The sequence below is a fragment of the Muntiacus reevesi genome, chromosome 2, assembly GCF_963930625.1.
Source record: "Muntiacus reevesi chromosome 2, mMunRee1.1, whole genome shotgun sequence".
Classification (NCBI taxonomy): domain Eukaryota; kingdom Metazoa; phylum Chordata; class Mammalia; order Artiodactyla; family Cervidae; genus Muntiacus; species Muntiacus reevesi.
The window spans coordinates 261,571,398-261,591,447 of NC_089250.1; the positions used below are offsets into that span (position 1 = coordinate 261,571,398).

General features: G+C 52.8%; 1 protein-coding gene across 3 annotated transcripts; it reads left to right on the forward strand.

The window, feature by feature from the left end:
- The first annotated feature begins 63 nt into the window (after positions 1 to 63).
- Positions 64 to 19,113, forward strand: PLD3 (phospholipase D family member 3). Of its 3 annotated transcripts, none has more exons than XM_065926121.1 (13): positions 64 to 202; positions 9,654 to 9,869; positions 10,400 to 10,532; positions 10,633 to 10,707; positions 10,801 to 10,943; positions 11,396 to 11,579; positions 13,183 to 13,303; positions 13,384 to 13,511; positions 14,753 to 14,953; positions 16,612 to 16,751; positions 17,349 to 17,514; positions 18,384 to 18,483; positions 18,590 to 19,113. In XM_065926121.1, the coding sequence occupies exons 3-13, from the start codon at positions 10,506 to 10,508 to the stop codon at positions 18,775 to 18,777; spliced, it is 1,473 nt and encodes a 490-aa protein (XP_065782193.1). In that variant the 5' UTR covers positions 64 to 202; positions 9,654 to 9,869; positions 10,400 to 10,505; the 3' UTR covers positions 18,778 to 19,113. The 3 variants fall into 3 exon arrangements, with proteins under 3 accessions (XP_065782193.1, XP_065782192.1, XP_065782195.1); XM_065926120.1 differs by having other exon boundaries at positions 9,654 to 9,847; XM_065926123.1 differs by lacking the exon at positions 9,654 to 9,869 and having other exon boundaries at positions 85 to 202.
- Positions 19,114 to 20,050: the final 937 nt, after the last annotated feature.

The window sequence follows — 20,050 nt, forward strand, 5'->3', positions numbered from 1 at the left end:
GTCTCCCGGGCGCTTCCCCCGCCCGGCGCTAGCGAGGAGCGCGGCCAATGAGAAAAGCAATTGCTTGGCCCCCGCGGGTCCGCAGTCCAGCCGGAGTGCGCCTGCGCGCGGCGGGGTTTGGGTCGGGGGGGGGGGCGCTCCGGGTTCCAGCCTAGAAGGTACGAGCGGGGCTGGGTCCCGGAGTGGGAAACGAGGAGTGCAGGTAATGTGCGATCTGGGGGCGCGGCGCCTCGGCTGCCTTCATGTTGTCCTTCCTTTATCATGCATTCTCCTCTCATATCGTCCTCTGTCCCTTCATGTCTCCGTTCCTCCCGTTATGCTGCATCCTGCTTAAATCGTTATCACTCCCTTGTGTTTCCACCACTCTCCTAATGTCGCCATCAGTCCCCTTGACAAGATTTCGTTCTTTTTAAGTTCCATGGTCACCAAGTGTCTCTCCTGTCGTGTCGCCTTCTCCTGTCGCCTACACATCTCTTTTGTTGCTGCTACTCCTTTAAATCGTCATCATACCCCCTTGTCACCTTCGCACGCCTCCTGTCCCCTTCGTAAACCACACTTACGTTTCCCTTCTGTCTTTCTCATCCTTTATGTCTCCGTCAATCCCCTGTCATCTTTGCTTCTTTGACAGCCACTGTCCTTGCCTAATGCTTCTAGTGTTTCCCCATTAGGAGTTTTTTTTTTCCTCTTCACGTCTCTGTCATTTTCCCCATGTCACCTCTCACATACCAGGTACTAGATAGAGCCCGTTATTCTGGCTCCATCGCTAAACCTCTGGGTAACGACCATCTCACCACACCTTTGCAACTTAGCTTCCTCATTTGTAAAACCCACACTGGGACACCTATGTCAGGGATGAGAGTGAGGGTCCTGCGTGTTTATTCTGGTGACATGCCCAGTTCGATGTGGCTAATACGATTAATCGTCTCACCCTCACCCTCATCCAGTCACCTTCATCCCCTCCTCATTGTCACTCTCCCCACCCCCCCAGCTACCCTCATCATTCCCGAGGTGTCACACTCTCTATAACCTGACAAGTTCTGCTGCAGCAGCCAACCCCTGCTGTCCCACGTCACAGTCTCCAAGCTGTCCTCCCCTCCGCCACGTCACCACACCTGGGAGGGTGGCCCATTAGCCATTAAGAGCCTTGCGCATGTCAATATTAATCCCTCCCTCTTTACCTTGGTGGACTGACTGATTTCCCACCCTCAAATTGAGAGCACTTAGCCCATAGCAGGAGTCGGGCAGGGCTTGGTGGGGGGAAGACTTTAGGTAGCTTAGACCCAACCCTCCCTTGACTCATAAAATCAGGGGTACAGAGAGATGAGGCAGGTCTCACCACACCATCAAACCTCAGCAGCCCTAAATCGCCAGGTGAAGAGGCGAATATCTTAGTCACTCAGCTTGACTTAGCATGGCTGAGGAGGACAATCATTACAGTGTGTGCCGGGGACTGGAACCCCTCAGGTGCCAATCTTCGTTTTAGCATTTAGTACTTAAATAGCTACATGAACTTGGGCGGGTGGCTTAGGGTCCCAGTGCCTCAGTTACTACATCTGTAATATGGGAATGCAAATACAAGTTATTCATTCAATCGATATTTGTTAGGCATGTTCTACATGCCCAAGATTGTGCTAGGCATGGGGACACATGAGTGAACAAAACAGATTCCCTGGCCTCATGGAGTTTACATTCTGTTAATAGCAATGGCAAGAGACAATACACAAATGGGTAAGTAGATGATATGATATATTGGGGGGGCGGGTAGGGAATGCAGAGATTGTAGTTTTAAGTAGGGTGACCTAGTGACATTTGAACAAAGACTTGAAGAGGGGGAGAGAGTAACATGGCTCTCTGGGGGAAGAGCAGCATTCTAGGCAGAAAGTAAAAGTGTTAGTCGCTCAGTTGTGTCCCACTCTGTGACCCCATGGACTGTAGCCAGTCAGGCGCCTCTGTCCATGGAATTCTCCAAGGAAGAATACTGGAGTGGGTAGCCATGCCCTTCTCCAGGGGATCTTCCCAACCCAGGGATTGAACCCAGGTCTCCCACCTTGCAGGCAGATTCTTTACCGCCTGAAACACCAGGGTAGCCCCATTCTAGGCAGAGGGCATGGCATGTGCAATGGCCCTGAGGTAGGAGCCTGCATGGCATCCCTAAGGGGTAGCGAGGAGGCCAGTGAGGGAGGAGAGGGATGGGGGGTGAAGTCATTGGGGTGATGGGGGAAGGTCCCCTAGGGTCTCACGGGCCGTGGAGAAGACTTTGGCTTTACTCTGAGTGAGGCGGGTTTGGAAGAGAGGAGGAATGTGATCTGATGTGACATGAAGCCACAGCAGCAGCTGGAGAACTTCTACCAAGGATGGACTGGCAAGAGCAGCCTGGCTGGAAGAACAACTGAAGTCCTCTTAAAGCTGCACTCATATCCTTTATACTTGGAGAAAGTTTTCAATGTCCTTCTCAAAGATTGAGGGGAGGGAGAAGGGGATGTCGGTAGAGGTTTTGAGAGGCTATTCAGGAGGGAGGGAGGAAACCACAGGTCTACAGATATTAGATAGCAGGAGAGGGGGCTGTCTATACCCAGCACCCTAGGGAGCTTGGGCTCGAATCCTGGCTTCCTGGCTTTGTCCCTTTATGCCAATGACCTGATCGCCCTAAGTCTCTAGTTCCTTTATCTGTTTGTTGTTGTTGAGCCCCTAAGTTGTATCTGACTCTCTGCAACCCCATGGACTGTTGCCCACCAGGCTCCTCTCTCCAGGGGATCTCCCAGGCAAGAATACTGGAGTGGGTTGCCATTTCCTCCTCCAGGGGATCTTTCCAACCTGGGGATGGAACCTGCATCTCCTGTGTCTCCTGCGTTGGCAGGTGGATTCTTTACCAGAGAGTCACCTGGGGGCAGTTAGGCTAAAACAAAACAAAATGAAAACACTGTTGTGAGAACTGAATATATAAAGTGTTTTGAGCAGTGCCTGGTTCAATAAACATAAGGATCCCCACTGTCACTCCCATATCCTACCCTTCCACAGCCACAGACCTCCTGGAGGGTAGCAAGGAAAAGACATTCCACCTTATTTTGTGTTTGTGAGTTGGTTTGACAACATAATGCCCTGGAACAGAACTGAGCTCTGGGATCAGATTCCCAGCCGACAGACCAACCCTGTGTGACATGGGCAGTGATTTCCCTGAGCCCTGTCTCATCTGAAAAACAGGGATAATAATGCTTTTTTCCCCCAGATGTGGTTTTTTCATTTGTTTGATTTGAGGGGAGGGTTTTGGGGCCACGCAGCCTGTGGGATATTCGTTCCCCAACCAGGGATTGAACCTGTGCCCCCTGTGTTGGAAGTATGGCATCTCAACCATGGGAAGTCCCTGTTGTTATTTTCGAGTGGCGACATCAACCACTTTCGCTGTGGTGCCACAGCACCCCTCCCTTGTCCCTTTTTCTCCCGGGTACACAGTGTACGATTCGCTCATTGATCTATTGTCTCACTCCCTCAAAAGAATTTCTTCCTTACTGGGGATTTTTTTTTTCTTTCTGTTTTTCTGTGCTGCATCTCCAATTTCTAGATAGGGCTTGTCAGCAGTAGTTGAATAAATACTAGTTGAATGAATAGATGGATGAACTGGCCACTGATCATCTGCCATCTACTGTCCCTATGCTGGGTGACATGGGGGATACAGCAGTGACAGCCAGCCCGGCCCTCCCCTCATGGATTCCGGACCCATCATCAGGTAGTGACAGTCCAGTGGTCAGGGCCAGGTTGGGAGAAACATGGGCAGAGGGGTCCAGGCTAGGATTGATAAGTCCAGGGGACTGCCAATCCCATGGAGGATGTCTGGATCAGCCAAGGAGTCAGGGAGGGCTTCCTAGAGGAGGTGGTACATAAGCTGATGAAGTGAGCAACATGAAGAGAGAAAGGTATGCCAGGCAGGAGGAGCAGCTGTGGGCAGGTTTGGTGGTAAATGTGTGGTTTCAGTTCGAGGAACTGAAAGATATTAAATATGACTAGGCCATGGAGAATGGTACGAGCATAAGCCCAAAAGGTTATCAAGGAAAGGGCTCTGGGAGCCACAGTGAGAAGCTGAGACTTTATCCTATGCACACTGGAGGGCCAGAGAGTATTTGAGCAGGGGAGGGGCAAGCCAGACTCAGATGGGAATTAGAAGTGTTTGAGTGGAGGGTGGGAGCCACAGGAGGCAGGTGGAATGGGGACCCAGGTGAGAGAGGCCAGTTCATGGCCTTGGAGGGGAGGGGAAAGGGGTGGGTGGGAGACACTCTTGGGAGGCCAAGTGGATCAGTTGTGGGGGACCCAGGACTCTGGGGGCATCAGGGCTTTCTGGGGAAGGTAGAACACAGGCTGAGACCTGAAGGGTGGGTAGGACAGCTGTCCTGGGAATGGGGACCCAGGGGAGGGGCAGGTTTGGGAGAGATGCTAAGGACAATTGGAGACATGGGTATAAGGGGCTTAGGGACACCTGGGTGGAGGTATCTAGGAGGCCATGGGACTTGCAGAGCTGAAGTTCAGAGAGGAGATATGAGTCAGAGACAGCTTTGGAGTCAGAGGAACCAAAACTGTCAGATGGGGAAGGTCCACAGGCGCTGTCCATGGAGAGCCCAGGAGGGCATCATAAGACAGTTGCACTTTGTCCCGAAGGCAGTGGGCAGCCACAGAGGGGGTTTGAGTAGGGATGGGACAGCTTTTGAGTTCCAGTTCCCAAGTATGCACCATTCATGACGGGGTGGGGGGATTTGTGTGTGCCTTTTTTGCTTTTTTTTTTTTTACTTGTTTTTCAGACCAAGCATCTTCTATCCCTAGAAGGGGCACCTTCTGGGGTCCTTTGAAATAAAGGATCTACTGCTAAAAACAAAACAAAAACATTTACAAAACCAGTGCTCTGTACCGTTTTCTGTAGACTTGACCACAGATGATTGTGCGGTCAGTCCAAAGGGGTCTGCATAATCAAATGAAAATTGGCCCCTTTAAACCCAAGAACAGGTCTGTTTTGAAGGTCCCTAGGTTTGTAAATGTCTCCTAAGGTATGGCCTGTCCAGTGCTTCAGATATGCTTCAGCAGCTAAGTGACCCACCCTGAATTTTACCCTCAGGCTGAAGCTCCACTATCTGCACTATTGCCCCAGGCTCAGAACACAAGCTACTTACTGAACCAGTGTCCCTGAATCTTAAAGTGACATCTAAGAAAGTCTTTTCTTCCTTCTACTGCTCTTTTCTTCTGTTTTCAGAAGAAAAACAAACATTTATTGAGTGGTTACAATGTGCCGGGCACTCGGTGGGTAGGAATAAATCAGACATAGACTTAGCTTTTCAAGGGACACATATATAAGTTTATCTGTGATAAACAGTGTGTTCAGGGTACTAGGGGACACAACTCACTAGCCAGCTTGTATCTATGTGGACTGACTGCTGTGGATGGTCATTGAGTCTGCCCAGCAAGTGTCATGTTGGTGTATTAGTCTCCCTGCTGTTCTGGGAATGCAAGTGAGGCTCAGGAAAGGTAGCCTCTTCTCCAGGTAAAGCACAGAGCTGAGATATGAACCAAGGGCTTGGGGACTGTGAGGCCCACCCTCTTAAACCAGCCACCACTCCCCAGACAGCCATAAAGTGATTTTTTTTTTTTTTTTTTACCATGCCACATGGTATACGGGATCTTAGTTTCCCAACTGGGGATCGAACCTGCACGCCATACAGGGGAAGCACAGAGTCTTTACTGAATCACCAAGGAAGTCTCAATCCTCTTTTTATGAATGAGGCCAGCAGGGCTCAGAGAAATAAAGCCCTGTGCCCAATGTCACTGAATATGAAAGTGACAGAGGGCTTCTGGCTGTTCAGTGGTTAAGATTCCACGCTCCCAAAGCAGGGGGGACCCAGATTCAAGCCCTGATCAGGGAACTAGATCCCACATGCCACAGCTAAAGATCCCACGTGCTGCAACTAAGACCGGGTGCAGCCACACACACACACATATATATATGTGTGTGATATGTATATATTTTCTGATATATATATATCAGAAAATTTCTTTTAAAAAAAAGTGACAGAGGTGGGATTTAAACCCTAGATTCATCAGTCCAAAGCAGTGCTATGGAAGGGGGATCAAGTCTCCCACCCTCACTGGGGGTGGGGGTGTTCAGGGAACTGTGACCCAACATAGGTGGGTTTTGCTTCCTCCTTGTCCCTGGGCTATGGTGTCACACCCAGGGTCAGACACGGCACATGCCAAGGGGACAGGGAGTTATTCAATGGGCTGGTGAAACTACCATTCAGTCCTACAGGCTGGGACTCAAAACACAGCCAAAATCCAAACTGGGACTGAAACCCACTTTCTTTTCATCTAAATCACACACCTGGTCTCAGGATTTAATGAAGCTTAGGTTCTTTATGTCTCAGCACAGAAAGAATTCAGTGAGGGACAAAGTGATAGGTGAAAAGTGGACTTATTTAGAGAGAGACACATTCTGTAGACAGGATGTGGTTCGTCTCAAGAAGCAAGAACGGCCCTGTGAGAAACATTCCACGGAGTGTGGGCCATCTCAGAAGGCAAGAGTCCCCGAAATAGGGAGTGGTTGGTTTTTACGGGTTGAGTAATTTCTTTTCTTTTCTGTTTTTTGGCCGCACTGGGGAGCATGAAGAATCTTAGTTCTCCCATCAGGGATCAAACCCATGCTCCCTGCAGTGGAAGTGCTGAGTTATTAATCACTGGACCAGCAGGGAAGTCCCTGGGCTGGGTAATTTCATAGGCTAATGAGTAGGAGGATTGTTCTAACTCTCTTGGAGAAAGGGTGGGGAGATTTCCAGGAATTGGGCCACCATCCACTTTTGGCCCTTTAATGGCCAGCCTTGGAACTGTCATGGCGCCTCTGAGTGTGTCATATGCTAATGTATATAATGAGACTCCAGATCCATTGAATAAGGTTACATTTACAAGTTCCAAGAGTGATGACCACATCCAACTTATCAATTTTGAGGCCACTATTCAACTCACTACAACCCCCAAAGGAGATCATATTTCCTCTGCCCAGAACCTACCCTTGGCCCCATTCTTGCCACAGTCCAGGTAGCTCTACATAATCTGGAACTGTGACCTCTGATTCACCTCCTCTCGTAGCCTCACTGCCATTCCACTACAGATACATGCCTCTTCTCTATCCCCACAGGCATACTGCTGCCTCAGGGCCTTTGCACTGGCTGTTCTCTGTGCTTAGAATACTGTTCTGTAGCTCTCTTCCTCCCCTCCTTGAAGTTTTTCCCTCAGGTATCCCTTTCCCTGTGCGGCCTTCCTTGACCTCCTTATTTTCAAATGCAAGTAATCCCACCCCCACCCCAACCCCATCCCTCTTCCCTGAGTCTCTATAGCACTTACTACCTTATAACATATAATTTCTTTTTTTTTTTTTTTGTCTGTCTTTATTCAAGTCTGTTTTGTTCACAGTGATGTCCCCGGTGCTTAAAACAATACCTGGTGCACAATAAAGGTGTGCAAAATTAATGAATAGCCTTGTGAAAAGTAGGTGGTATTTTTACTTTGCCCATTTTGCAGATGGGGACACTGAGGCACAGATGCGTTGTCAGTTCTCTGAAATCAAATAATCGCATACATACTGAGGTTCACATTAAGATCAGGCATCTGGCTCCGGATGCCACAAGTGTTAACTGCCTCACCAATCTAACGCAACCTACACCACCTCTCCAGTACTGGTTTTCTTTGTAAGTACACTAGGTGCGTTTGCTTTGATAAAAATATAGCAAGTCAAAACTCAACCCATCAGTAAAGATCTGTCATCACAGCACAATTTGAAAGGCAAAAGATTGCTAAGAAACTGAATAAAATGCATCTTCAGTTCAGTCGCTCAGTCACATCAGACTCTGCGACCCCACCGACTGCAGCATGCCAGGCTTCCCTGTCCATCACCAACTCCCAGAGCTTGCTCAAACTCATGTCCATTGAGTTTATTTTCTTCCTATTTTTTGAGGCAGTTCCCCTGCCTCACCGTGCTGTGCGCCATCCCTCACATCTTCCAGCCCTACCTTTCCCCAGTTTTGTTTCTGTTGATCTTAGCTTCCCTCCTGGAGAAGGGAATGGCAACCCACTCCAATATTCTTGCCTGGAGAATCCCATGAACAGAGAAGCCTGGAGGGCTACAGTCCGTCGGGTCGCAAAGAGTCGGACCCAAATGAGCAACTAATACTACTACTAGCGTCCCTAATTTCATCTCACCTTCCGTTCCAACCACATAGTCTTAAATAAAGCATTTCTCACCAAGGGCTTTGCAAATAAATAAAAGGCAAACTTGTTTCCTGCGCCACACCTCCCCTCCCCCACCCTTCCAGCCTGCGATCAGCCTTATTGAAGACTGTTACCTTCTGCTTCTCTTGGTAACCTACCCGGAGATCAGATAAGCTTGATCTGTTGCCATCCCTCGCTGGATCCATCCCCTCTTTGGCTGGCTCCCTGTGATGGGGTGGGGGTGGGGGAATACTTTTGTGCTCTTCTGCCTTTAACCAAACTGGGATCAGACGTTGAGGGGGAAGGGGTTTTCAATTTATCCTTTCAGATCTAGGCTGGATCTTGTGGTGAGGGGCGAACCGAACTCCCTTTGAAATTTCCTTCTTTTTTTTTTTTTTTTTTTTTTAATCACATTAATGCGTGGAATGAATTTTTAAAAACGTGAGAAAACATGGGACGTGGCAACACCTGGGTTCTCTTTATAATTATTTTTTTAACCCGCACAGATATTTTTCTTTTCTGTAAGTCGCTCATATGTCACGATTTTAGAAAAGAAAATAGGCGTAGGATAAAAAGCAATCCTGACGCACCCCCAAATTCTGTTGTCAAGGCAACCACTTCTGACGCTGTTGCTTCTTTCAATAATAACCTTTCTCTACCTTTGTGCACTTCCTGCCTGGGTAGGGGAAAGGGGGTCCTGCCCCTCTTTCATTGAGAAAGGTGGGTGGGAAAGGGGGAATCCCTCCAACTTATACCTCCAGTTGTGGCCTTAAATTCTGCTTTGGATATATGAGATGGTAAATGGGAAACCCTCCTTATCCCTTCAGCTGGAGCCTGGGTGTTTTTTTTTTTTTTATAACACTAAAAATATTTTGTATTGGGATATAGCCAATTAACAATGTTGCGGTAGTTTTAGGTGAACAGGGAAGGGACTCGGTCACACGTATACATGTATCCATTCCCCCCCAACCTCCGCCCCCAGACTGGTAAGAAACGTTTAAAAAATCCCTATCAAAATATCAGTTGGCCTTTTTTTAAAAATCAAATACAGACTGCAATATAGATTACAACAGAAAACCCACCATCCCCTTAGATCCCACACCGCGCGCTCTTCCCCTCCCGTAGCGTGGGCTGTGTCTTGATTTTATGGCTACATCCCTAAATCATGTTGTTCAGCCTTGATCATTCCATTTTATAATTTTAAAAATCATTAGTCTTATTTATGTATTTATTTTTGACTAGGTAATACATGCCCACGGTACAAATATTCACAGGGTTTATAGCCGAGAAAAGATGGGGGGGGGGGGTGCACTTTTTTCTCTTTACCTGAGTGCTCCCTAACCCATACTGGGGGGGCTCTAGGATGGAGCGTAGCGAAGGCATCGCTCAGACCTGTGCTCTTTCTCCACCCCCGCCAGGTTGGCTAGACCGTATCTGGGGGGCCGGCCCCCCCTCTCCCTGCGGTGAGCCCGGACCGGCGCGCTCACTGCGCAGACTCCCCGCTGCAGTGGGCGGAGCCCCTTGGGCCCCGCCCCCTCCTTCCTCCCGCCCCTGCTCAGCCTGTTGGGGCAGAAGCTGGGGCCCCGTGGAGGTAGCAGCAGCTGTCTGCCGAGTAAGGCCGAGGCCCCTCTGGGGTACGGTAGGGGAGGATGGTTGGGGGGATGGGATGGGAGCTGACAGGGAGGCCCCGATGGCCTTGGGCTCTTGGCCTGAGCTGTCCAGTGGTTACCTGAGTGTGAGGTTAAAGGAGCTACCTGGAAAATGACTTCAGGGTAAATCCCAGGGCTGGGAAAAGCCAGGCACAAAATTATTTAGGGCTCCGCTGACCCAGTCCGGAGCTGTCATTTTGGGAGTGTGTAGGATAGGGCTCAGAGAAGGGAAGGTGCTAAATGGGGAGCAGTGCAAGTGCTGATGACAGGCAGGGTGGGCGCTCAGGGGGGCATGGTGGGCACTAAAGCGAGGCAGGGAGGGCAGCCCAGAGGGATAGGAGGAAGGCAGAGGGGTTGGATTTTGAGGGATTTCGAAATCCCTACTGACCAGCAGTCAGCTTCCTCCTTTAAGGGTGGCGGGCGCAGTGCCAGTAGCCCCCGTGATCACAGACAAGGCTACCCAGTGAGTCCCGTGAGCCCGAGGCTGATTCGTTTTCTGTAATGTCCCCCCAAAGCCTAGAACACCCCACACAGTGCCAGCTTCTGGTCCCCGCAGTTTGGAGACCCTGACACACCCACTTTGGCACCTGGGATCTGCATAACCCCTGACTGCCGGGCACGATGAAACCTAAACTGATGTACCAGGAGGTAGGTGGATGGGGGACCCAGGGAGGAGGGGCCGGATCAGGAGAGGGTGGGGGCCTTGCTGAACTGATCTGTCACCGCCACCCCCATCCATGTGCCCCAGCTGAAGGTGCCTGCAGAGGAACCTGCCAATGAACTGCCCATGAATGAGATCGAGGCATGGAAAGCTGCAGAAAAGGTAGGTGCCCCTCGCCACCCTCAGACTGTCTCTGGAGGCTGTGGGCTGGGCTGCTTTCCTTGGGCTGACTGCTCGCCTCCTCCTCCCCCGCAGAAAGCCCGTTGGGTCCTTCTGGTCCTTATCTTGGCAGTTGTGGGCTTCGGTGCCCTGATGACTCAGCTGTTTCTATGGGAATACGGCGACTTGCATCTCTTTGGGCCCAATCAGCGCCCAGCCCCCTGCTATGACCCTTGCGAGTAAGTGGAGGGGGCCGTGGGTGCCTGGGATGGTGGGGGGAGGGGCCCTGCCAGGCCAGGGACACTTCAACACGCACTATGCAGGGCCTGCACCTAGTGGTCAAGACAGAATAAGGGGGTGGCAGAGACTCCCAAGTGGACCGTCACAGTTCTTCCTTCTGTGCCCACCCACTTCACCCACACTGTTGCCATGGCAACCACAGCGTCATCTTCTATGCCTCTGAGAACAGACAGGCGCACACAGACACACATGGCATCTTCCATCCACATCCATGGACAGACAGACAGACACACACACACACACACACAACCTTCCACAAATCTAGAGAGACAAATGCGGACACACACGAATACATATAGTCTTCCATCCTCCGTGGGCAGACAAGTGAGCACTCACAGTCTAGCCCACCATGGTTGATTCTGCCTCCCTCCCTCCCCGCCTCCCCACCCAGAGCAGTGCTGGTAGAGAGCATTCCCGAGGGCCTGGACTTTCCCAATGCCTCCACGAGCAACCCCTCCACCAGCCAGGCCTGGCTGGGCCTGCTCGCTGGTGCGCACAGCAGCCTGGACATTGCCTCCTTCTACTGGACTCTCACCAACAATGACACCCACACTCAGGAACCCTCTGCTCAGCAGGTACCTGGCAACCTGGGCCCTGGCTGGCAGCAGGGGTGGTGGGAGGCATCGAGGCAGGGAGATGAAAGGGGTTTCCCTCCAGCCCAGGAGACAGACTGGCATGTCTCACGTAGTGGGTTGGACAAAAGTGTTTGGAAGCAACTGTCTTCACATGGCCCGCTGGACTGGGGGCGTTTTGTCATGGTCATCTGGAGGCCTCTGAATGTCAGGGCATGGGTTTGGTTACGAGGGATTAGGCTAGCAGATACTGCTCATCCACAAGCTGCCCTGAGCCTGTCACACAAAGAAATGGAAACATGGAATGAGTACCAGCCCAGCCTCAAGCCAGGCATCGGCTTCCCAGCTCTGTGACCTCAGGCAGGTCACCTTATCTCACAGTCTTCCGTTTCTTCATCTGTAGAATAGGGCCATTATCTAGTGTTCACCTCTTGTGAAAATGAAACAGGCTGATCCCAGCCAATGACAGCAGTGCCTGACAAGAGTCAGTCCTTTTTAAGCATTTACTATGATAGCCTTGTTAGGGTCTGCAGACAAACTTGAAAAGCATAAAACTTCAAGATTTGAAAAGGAACAGCCTAGGTGGCTAAGCCCTTCTTTGAAAGACGTAGTGAATTTGTCCCTCTTCTTCCTTTACCCTGCTGCACTCTCTGTCAGAGGCAGACTTTAAATGTATTAAAATTGTGGGGATCATTAAACAGTGCCTGGAAAAAATGCACAACAGTTAAAAATTATATGAGCTGGAAATTCCCTGGTGGTCCAGTGGTTAGGACTCCAAGCGTTCACTGCCAAGGGTGCGGGTTTGATCCCTGATCAAGGAACTAAGATCCTTCAACCTTAAAAAAAAAGGTACGAGCTTCCATGCCCTGCTGGTTCCTACTGGAGTGATTCAAAGCACAAAGCACATACATAGAGGGCAGACGGTCTGAGTTCAAATCCTGCTTTCCTGTTGATTTCTAAAACGCTCAGTTTCTTCATCTGCACTTGGGAATAAACTTAGACTTGCCTTATCAATGACAGCTGTGAGAATTCAGAGTTTGGGTGTAAAGGGGCTTAGAAGGGGCCTGGCTCACAGTAGAAACAAGGGAATCATTGGCTGTTACTCTTACTGTTATTGGCATCATCAAGCCTTACTCAGGTCTTCCCAGACTCCCAAGTCTGTGCTGTGCCTTCAATATCCTGCAAGGTGCCTAGAGACCCCTGCTGTGTCAGACATGGATAACTACCAGGCCAGGGCCTTGGGAAGGACCTGTGAAGAGCAGGAGTGGCAGGGAGACCCTAACAGGGCTCAGAGCAGCGAAGTATTAAAATAGATAAAGAGACTTCCCTGTTGGTCCAGTGGTTAAGACTCCATGTTCTGAATATAGGGGGCACGGGTTTGATCCCTGGTTGGGGAACTAAGATCCCTCATGCCGCATAGCACAGCCAAAAAAATAAAACAGATAAATTAAGATTTTAACTTCTTAACCTGTAAAGCCTTTCCTAACTGTATTAATGTAAAGCCTGATCAGATCTAGAAGCCTAATCTCAAAACAATTCCGTGGGGTGCTCCGTGGGGCTCGAGAACCAGCTGACCCATTCCCTCAAAGCTGTCTCCTCCCTCCAGGGCGAGGAGGTCCTCCGGCAGCTGCAGACTCTGGCACCCCGAGGTGTGAAGGTCCGCATTACTGTGAGCAAGCCCAATGGGCCTCAGCCCCAGGCAGACCTGCAGGCCCTGCTGCAAAGCGGTGAGCTCGGGGGCCACTGGAGGTGGGCTGGGTCTGGGGCTCCCCACGCCAGCTCCTGACCTCCACCCCTGTCGGTACAGGTGCCCAGGTCCGCATGGTGGACATGCAGAAGCTGACCCATGGTGTCCTGCACACCAAGTTCTGGGTGGTGGACCAGACCCACTTCTACCTTGGCAGTGCCAACATGGATTGGCGCTCCCTGACCCAGGTCTGCCTGCGCCCTGCCCACTGCCCTTCTAGGTCACTCCCTGCCTCCAACCGTACCACCACCTCCTGCTACCAGACCTCCAGTAGCATCCCCCAATCCAGCCCTCCATCACCCTCCCCTTGCTCATGGAAGCCCCTTTATATGGCATCCAAGGCCCTGTTCACCCACTTGACCTTCATTACTCACTTCCTGAGAGCCTGCTCTAAGCCCAGCCCTGTTCTGATGCTGAGGACGTGATGGCAACAGGTAGACCTTTTGGAACTCATGGTCCAGGGCGGAGATGGGCCTATCACCAGGCAGTGTCAACCCAAAAGGGTCAAGGCTGAGATGGCAGATGGGGAGAAGCACAAGTAGATGGTCAGGATTGGGGACCCAACCTGGGGTATCAAGGAAAATCTCCCAAAGGAGGTGACAGTTAATCTGCTACCTGAAGGAGCTGCAGGAATGAGCACGAGATGGGAAGGGGTACAGCTGAGGCAGTGATCATGTCTTCAACAAATAGATATTGTGCAAGCCCCTAATTGGGCTTCACTGGTGGCTCAGCTGGTAAAGAATCTGCCTGCAATGCAGATTCTGTGTTGGGAAGATCCCCTGGAGGAGGGCATGGCAACCCACTTACCTGGAGAGTCCCCATGGACAGAGGAGCCTGGCGGGCTATAGTCCATGGGGTTGCAAAGAGTTGGACACAACTGAGTGACTAGGCTGAAGCCCCTAATCCCACCGACTCTGTGGAAAAACACAGAAAATACAGCCATGGCTGAGACATCCCTCATGCAAGTCCTCCCAGTCCAATGGGGAGACAGATTAGTCACCAGGGAAAGTGATGAGGGAGGCCCAAGGGACCTTGAGAGCCTGAGGAATGCTTGACACAGGCTGGGCAGTCAAGGCAGGATTCCTGGAGGAGGAAACCCTCAGTGGAGACCTAAGACTGAGCAGGAGCTCAGTAGAAGGTAGAAGCCGCAAAGGTTCAGGAAACCGGAGCTTTGGAGTAACTGACTTTCGCCAAAACTTCAGATTTTAGTCTTGAGTCAAGATCATGTCCATCTCAGGGCTTTAGCTGGGGGAAGGAGAATGGGGGCTAAGGGGCAGAAAGAGGGGAGATAGGGGCAGGAAGAGGGGGAGCCACAAGGGCAAAGGGCAGGAAGGGGGACTTGTTGGAGGCAGGAGAAGGGGCTGCAGGGGTCCATGTCACCTGCTGGCACCAGGCCACCACCCTGGGGCTCAGCACTGTGCTCCCGCAGGTCAAGGAGCTGGGCGTGGTCATGTACAACTGCAGCTGCCTAGCTCGAGACCTGACCAAGATCTTCGAGGCCTACTGGTTCCTGGGCCAGGCTGGCAGCTCCATCCCGTCAACCTGGCCCCGGCCTTATGACACCCGCTACAATCAAGAGACTCCAATGGAAATCTGCCTCAATGGAACCCCTGCTCTGGCCTACCTGGCGGTGAGTCCAAGGAAAGAGGGGCCTGCCACATGCCCTCCCTAGGCCTCCTCCATCCACCCCTGCCCAGTGATTTGATGGGGATGAGGGAATCCTAACCACTAGCTGTCACTTCTGCTCACTCAGGAGCCTGGGCCATGTCCCAATCTCCCTAGGCTTTGGTTTCATCTAGAAATCTTATGATTGCATCATAATATTTGCAATCTCTTAGGGCTAATGCATTGGAGAAGGAAATGGCAATCCACTCCAGTGTTCTTGCCTGGAGAATCCCAGGGATGGGGGAGCCTGGTGGGCCCCCATCTATGGGGTCGCACAGAGTCGGACACGACTGAAGTGACTTAGCAGCAGCAGCAGCAGGGCTAATGAGGCGGCACGACTGGGTTCATTGAGGCCAATCCCCGGTTGAACTGTCCACTATGGCCAAATGTCACATTTTTAATCAATTAAGATGAAATGCAGTTAAAAAGTCATCTCTTCAGTCACACTAGCCCCCTTTCAAGGGCTCAGCAGCCACACCTAGCAAGTGGTTGCCATATTGAACAGTGTAGATACAGAACATTTTCATCACTGTAGAATGTTCTGTTGGACTGCACCCACTCCCGACAAGGCACTGCTGTTTTCAGCTGTTGATGTTTTCACTAGTTGGGGTGGCCAACCTGGGACCCCCCAAGCAAGTCACCTGGCCAGGCCCAGCGTCATCATGAAGGGCCCCACTAAGGCATGGATGGAGGGACATAACTCACTGGGGTCCTTTGCTCCAGTGATCTCCCACCGGGGAGTAAAGTTTCCCTCATCACCGCTTCCCCTTTCAGAACTTAAGTTTTCTCACCTGTTGGGAAGGTGGAGGGAGTTGGGTGAAGCTCCTGGGGTGGGTGGGAACATGAGGAATGCCATGAAGGTGGGCTGTGAGCCAGTCAGGGACAAAAGTGATTAGAGGGCTTCACTGGTGGTTCAACTGGTAAAGAATCCACCTGCCAATGCACCTTTCCATCCCTGGGTCGGGAAGATCTCCTGGAGGAGGGCATGGCAACCCACTCCAGTCCTCCTGCCTGGAGAATCTCCATGGACAGAAGAGCCTGGAGGGCTACAGTCCATGGGATCACAAAAAAGAGTCGGACACGACTTAGCAACTAAACAGCCGCAGCAGCAGAAGAAACTGGTACAACAGTGTAAAGCAACTATACGCTAATAAAAAAATTTTTTTAAGAGATTAAAGCAGAGGTCCTCAAGCCTGAGCATGCACGAGAATTACCAGAAGGGCTTGTTAAAACCAGATCCCTGGGCTCCATCCTAACACCTTGATGCTGTGTGCCCTGTGCAGTGAGGCCCAGGAATTTGCATTTCTACCAAGTTCCCAGGTGATGCTGCCTCTGCCTGACCAGGCACCTCATGTCAAGAACCACAGGGTTAGAGCTTAAGTTCTAGAACCAGACTGCCTAGGTTCAAACCCTGGCTCCGTTCCTCAGCTCTGTGACCTTAGGCAAATCACTTATCCTCTCTGAGCCTCTGTTTGCTCACCTGTGAGCTGGGACGTGGTCATTCTCTCTCCCCTTCACGGAGGCTGAGCATTCAGTGAGATACACAGGGACCTGACTGACCGACTGTCCGCGGCTGGGGGCCACTGTGAAGGACGTGTCTTGACTGTCCCCTTATCCCCCCAGAGTGCACCCCCACCACTGTGTCCAAGTGGCCGCACCCCAGACTTGAAGGCCCTGCTCAACGTGGTGGACAACGCCCGGAGTTTCATCTACATCGCGGTCATGAACTACCTGCCCACCATGGAGTTCTCCCACCCACGCCGGTACTGCTGGGCACGTGGACAGGGCTCAGGGCCAGAAGCCACACGAGTGAAAGAGGAGACGGGAGAGGGAGTGATGGGGCCCAGAAAGCAGGCGGGGGGCCAAGGCCAGGGGACAGAGGGAGGGGACGCCGCCGGGCGCGACAGAGGTGACAGGGAGAGTGGTCTGGATGCTCGATAAAGGGAAGGGGGACAGAGAAAAGGAAGTGATTATTGGGAAAGGAGTATGGAGATGGGGGGACTGGAGGCTTGAGGCAGAGGATGTGGGGTTTCTGGGGGTAGGAAGCAGGGAGTGTGGGCGGGATATGGGGTGAGGGGCTTGAGAGGTGGGACTGAGCGTATTCAGGTTTGGGGCGGCACAGTTGGGGTTTGAGATCTGGGATAGGAAGGGGGGATGATTGGATCTGGGGGTTCAGAGCAGGTAGCCTGGGAGCCGCAGACAAGACGATGAGTGGATTGGGTGGGGGTGGGCAGGAGCGGGAGCCAGAGATGGGGTGGTCTTGGGAAATGGGAGCTCTCTGAAACTGCAGCGGGACCCAGGCCTGGCACCCTAAAGGTGAGGGGAGGCATGCCTCCATACCCTGCACCCCCCACCCCCAGGTTCTGGCCTGCCATTGACGACGGGCTGCGGCGGGCTGCCTATGAGCGGGGCGTCAAGGTACGCCTGCTGATCAGCTGCTGGGGACACTCTGACCCCTCGATGCGGGCCTTCCTGCTCTCCCTGGCTGCCCTGCGTGACAACCATACCCACTCCGACATCCAGGTGGTAAGCACCTGCCCAGACCCGCCCCTCAACTCCTGAGCAGGGACACAGCTCCTGTGGTGCTCACCTGTCATCTGACAGAGATGACCCAGAGCGGGCTGTGCCCTGATTGGGGTGGAGGGGTGGTGACCACAGGTCAGGGTTGGAATCAAGGGCAGAGGGGTCAGGGCCAGGATGAGGGAGCCCTGAGGAAGCTCCTTGAAGGGTCACAGAAGACTTTCAGGAAAGGGGGACATCTGAGGTAAGACCTCAGGGACGATGGTGAATAATCTGCCTGCAGTGCAGGAGACCCAATTCAATCCCTGGGTCAGAAAGATTCCCCTGGAGGAGGAAATGGCAACCCACTCCAGTATCTTTTTTTTTTCACTCCAGTATTCTTGCCTGGAATATTCCATGGACAGAGGAGCCTGGCAGGCAACAGTTCATGGGGTCGCAAAGAGTCACACACAACTGAGTGACTAACACTTTTAACACTAGGGGGAACAGGTGGCGTGTGAGCCAGTCTTTAGAGGACCCACTCCTCTGAAGGGCTTCGCATACTGTGCTAGCGGTAAAGAACCCACCTGTCAATGCAGGAGACATAAGAGACATGGGTTCGATCTCTGGGTTGGGAGGATGCCCTGGAGGAGGGCATGGCAACCTACTCTAGTATTCTTGCCTAGAGAATCCCAAGGACAGAGGAGCCTGGTGGGCTATGGTCCATAGGGTTGCAAAGAGTTGGACACGACTGAAACGACTTTGCACACACACGTTCACTTCTCTGGGCCCTGTTCTGATCCCCAGGGCCCCCAATCTCGAAGACCTGGTTCCACTCCCCACCCCCAACCCAGGGGCTTCTCTGTCCTCACCCTGCATCTCCCCACCCCTCTCAGAAACTCTTTGTGGTCCCTGCGGATGATGCCCAGGCCCGAATCCCTTATGCCCGCGTCAACCACAACAAGTACATGGTGACCGAACGGGCCACCTACATCGGTGAGTGTTTCAGGAGCACCATGATCAGGGGGTGGGGCGAAGGGGTTGTCGGGGGGTCCAGGTGGTGCCCTGGGCCCTGACTCTCTGGACCCCCCACTCCCCATAGGAACCTCCAACTGGTCCGGTAGCTACTTCACCGAGACGGCGGGCACCTCGCTGCTGGTGACACAGAACGGGCGGGGTGGCCTGCGGAGCCAGCTGGAGGCCGTGTTCCTGAGGGACTGGGACTCCCCTTACAGCCATGACCTTGACGCTGCCGCCGACAGCGTGGGCAACGCCTGTCGCCTGCTCTGAGGCCCAGTCCAATGGCCAGGCCAGGCCTGCAAGGCCCCTGCAGGCTCAGGTGTTCCGGGTCTCCATCCCCTGTCCCCGTGCTCCCCCGCTTCTGTCTGACCCGTTGTGGCTCCAACAGGCTCCCCTTCGCAACCACCCCCATCCCGGCCTCCCATCTCTACCTCCGCCCCCACTGGCCTGATGCTGTGGCCCCAGAGGACCCAGCCGAGCTGCAGGAGGGCTCAGCCCCCAGAGGAGAAGTGGGGGTGCATGCTGGGCCCAGCCCCCCTGGCCCACCCCACTTCCCAGGGCAAAGAGGGCCCAAGGTCATAATAAGAAGTAAATAACTTGTCTGTACAGCCTGTGCCTGACTGAGTGGTGTGAGGTGGGGTGTCGGGTAGGGGCAGCTGGCATGAGCCTCTGGGGGGACCTCTTTGTGGGTCCTGGGCCCTCAGCATGTGGCCAGTGTGGTTCAGTGTGCACTGGATGCTCAGCACATGTCTGGGGTGTGCTGAGCCCTCAGTGGGTGACCAGCATGGGCCAGCGTGTGCTGAACGCTCGGTGTATGATGCACGCGAGCTGGTGTGTGCTGAGCATGGGTGTGTGACCTCATGGGCGGGCATGAACTGAGCCTCCTGGAGCCAGCATGGGGCCACGTGTCCTGCATACTCAGCGTGACCCGAGCCACATGAGCACGCCCAAGCCACTGCCCTATCCCTGAGGGTGGACTCGCACGTCTAGACACTGGCGTGGATACCGAGCGTGAACTTAATATTTCGCATGTCCCGAGCATGGATACGTGCATGCCAAGCCTGTCACCTGTGGCAAGGACAGGTCAACAGACAATGAGAACTGGGCATCTGGCCAGCTCAGATCGGCACCTACTGAACGCTGAGCATGTTCTGATGGTGAATTCTTGCATGCCAGGCACCAAGCGTGTTTAAGGGAGGGGGCAGTGTGCCGAGCACAGGCTGCAGCCTGAGCCTGTGGTGGACTGGATGCAGCACTGGAGAGCAGAGCCTGGGTCCCCCCCGAACCTCGCCCCCCATGCCAGTTCAGGCCTCAGGCAAGGAGCACAGGCATGGGGCAGTACTGCTGAACAGTTCTTTATTGAAATAAACAGAGGCAGCAGGGCCAAGGGCGTGCTCAGGGCCAGTGGGGTGCAGCCCCCCCCTTCTTGCATCCCTCTGGCCCAGGGGGCCACAGGTCAGACCCCAAAACCCTTCTGTTCGGGGTATGTGTGCAGACATGCACCGTGGGCGGCGGGGGCGGGGGGGGGGGGCAAATGGGGAAT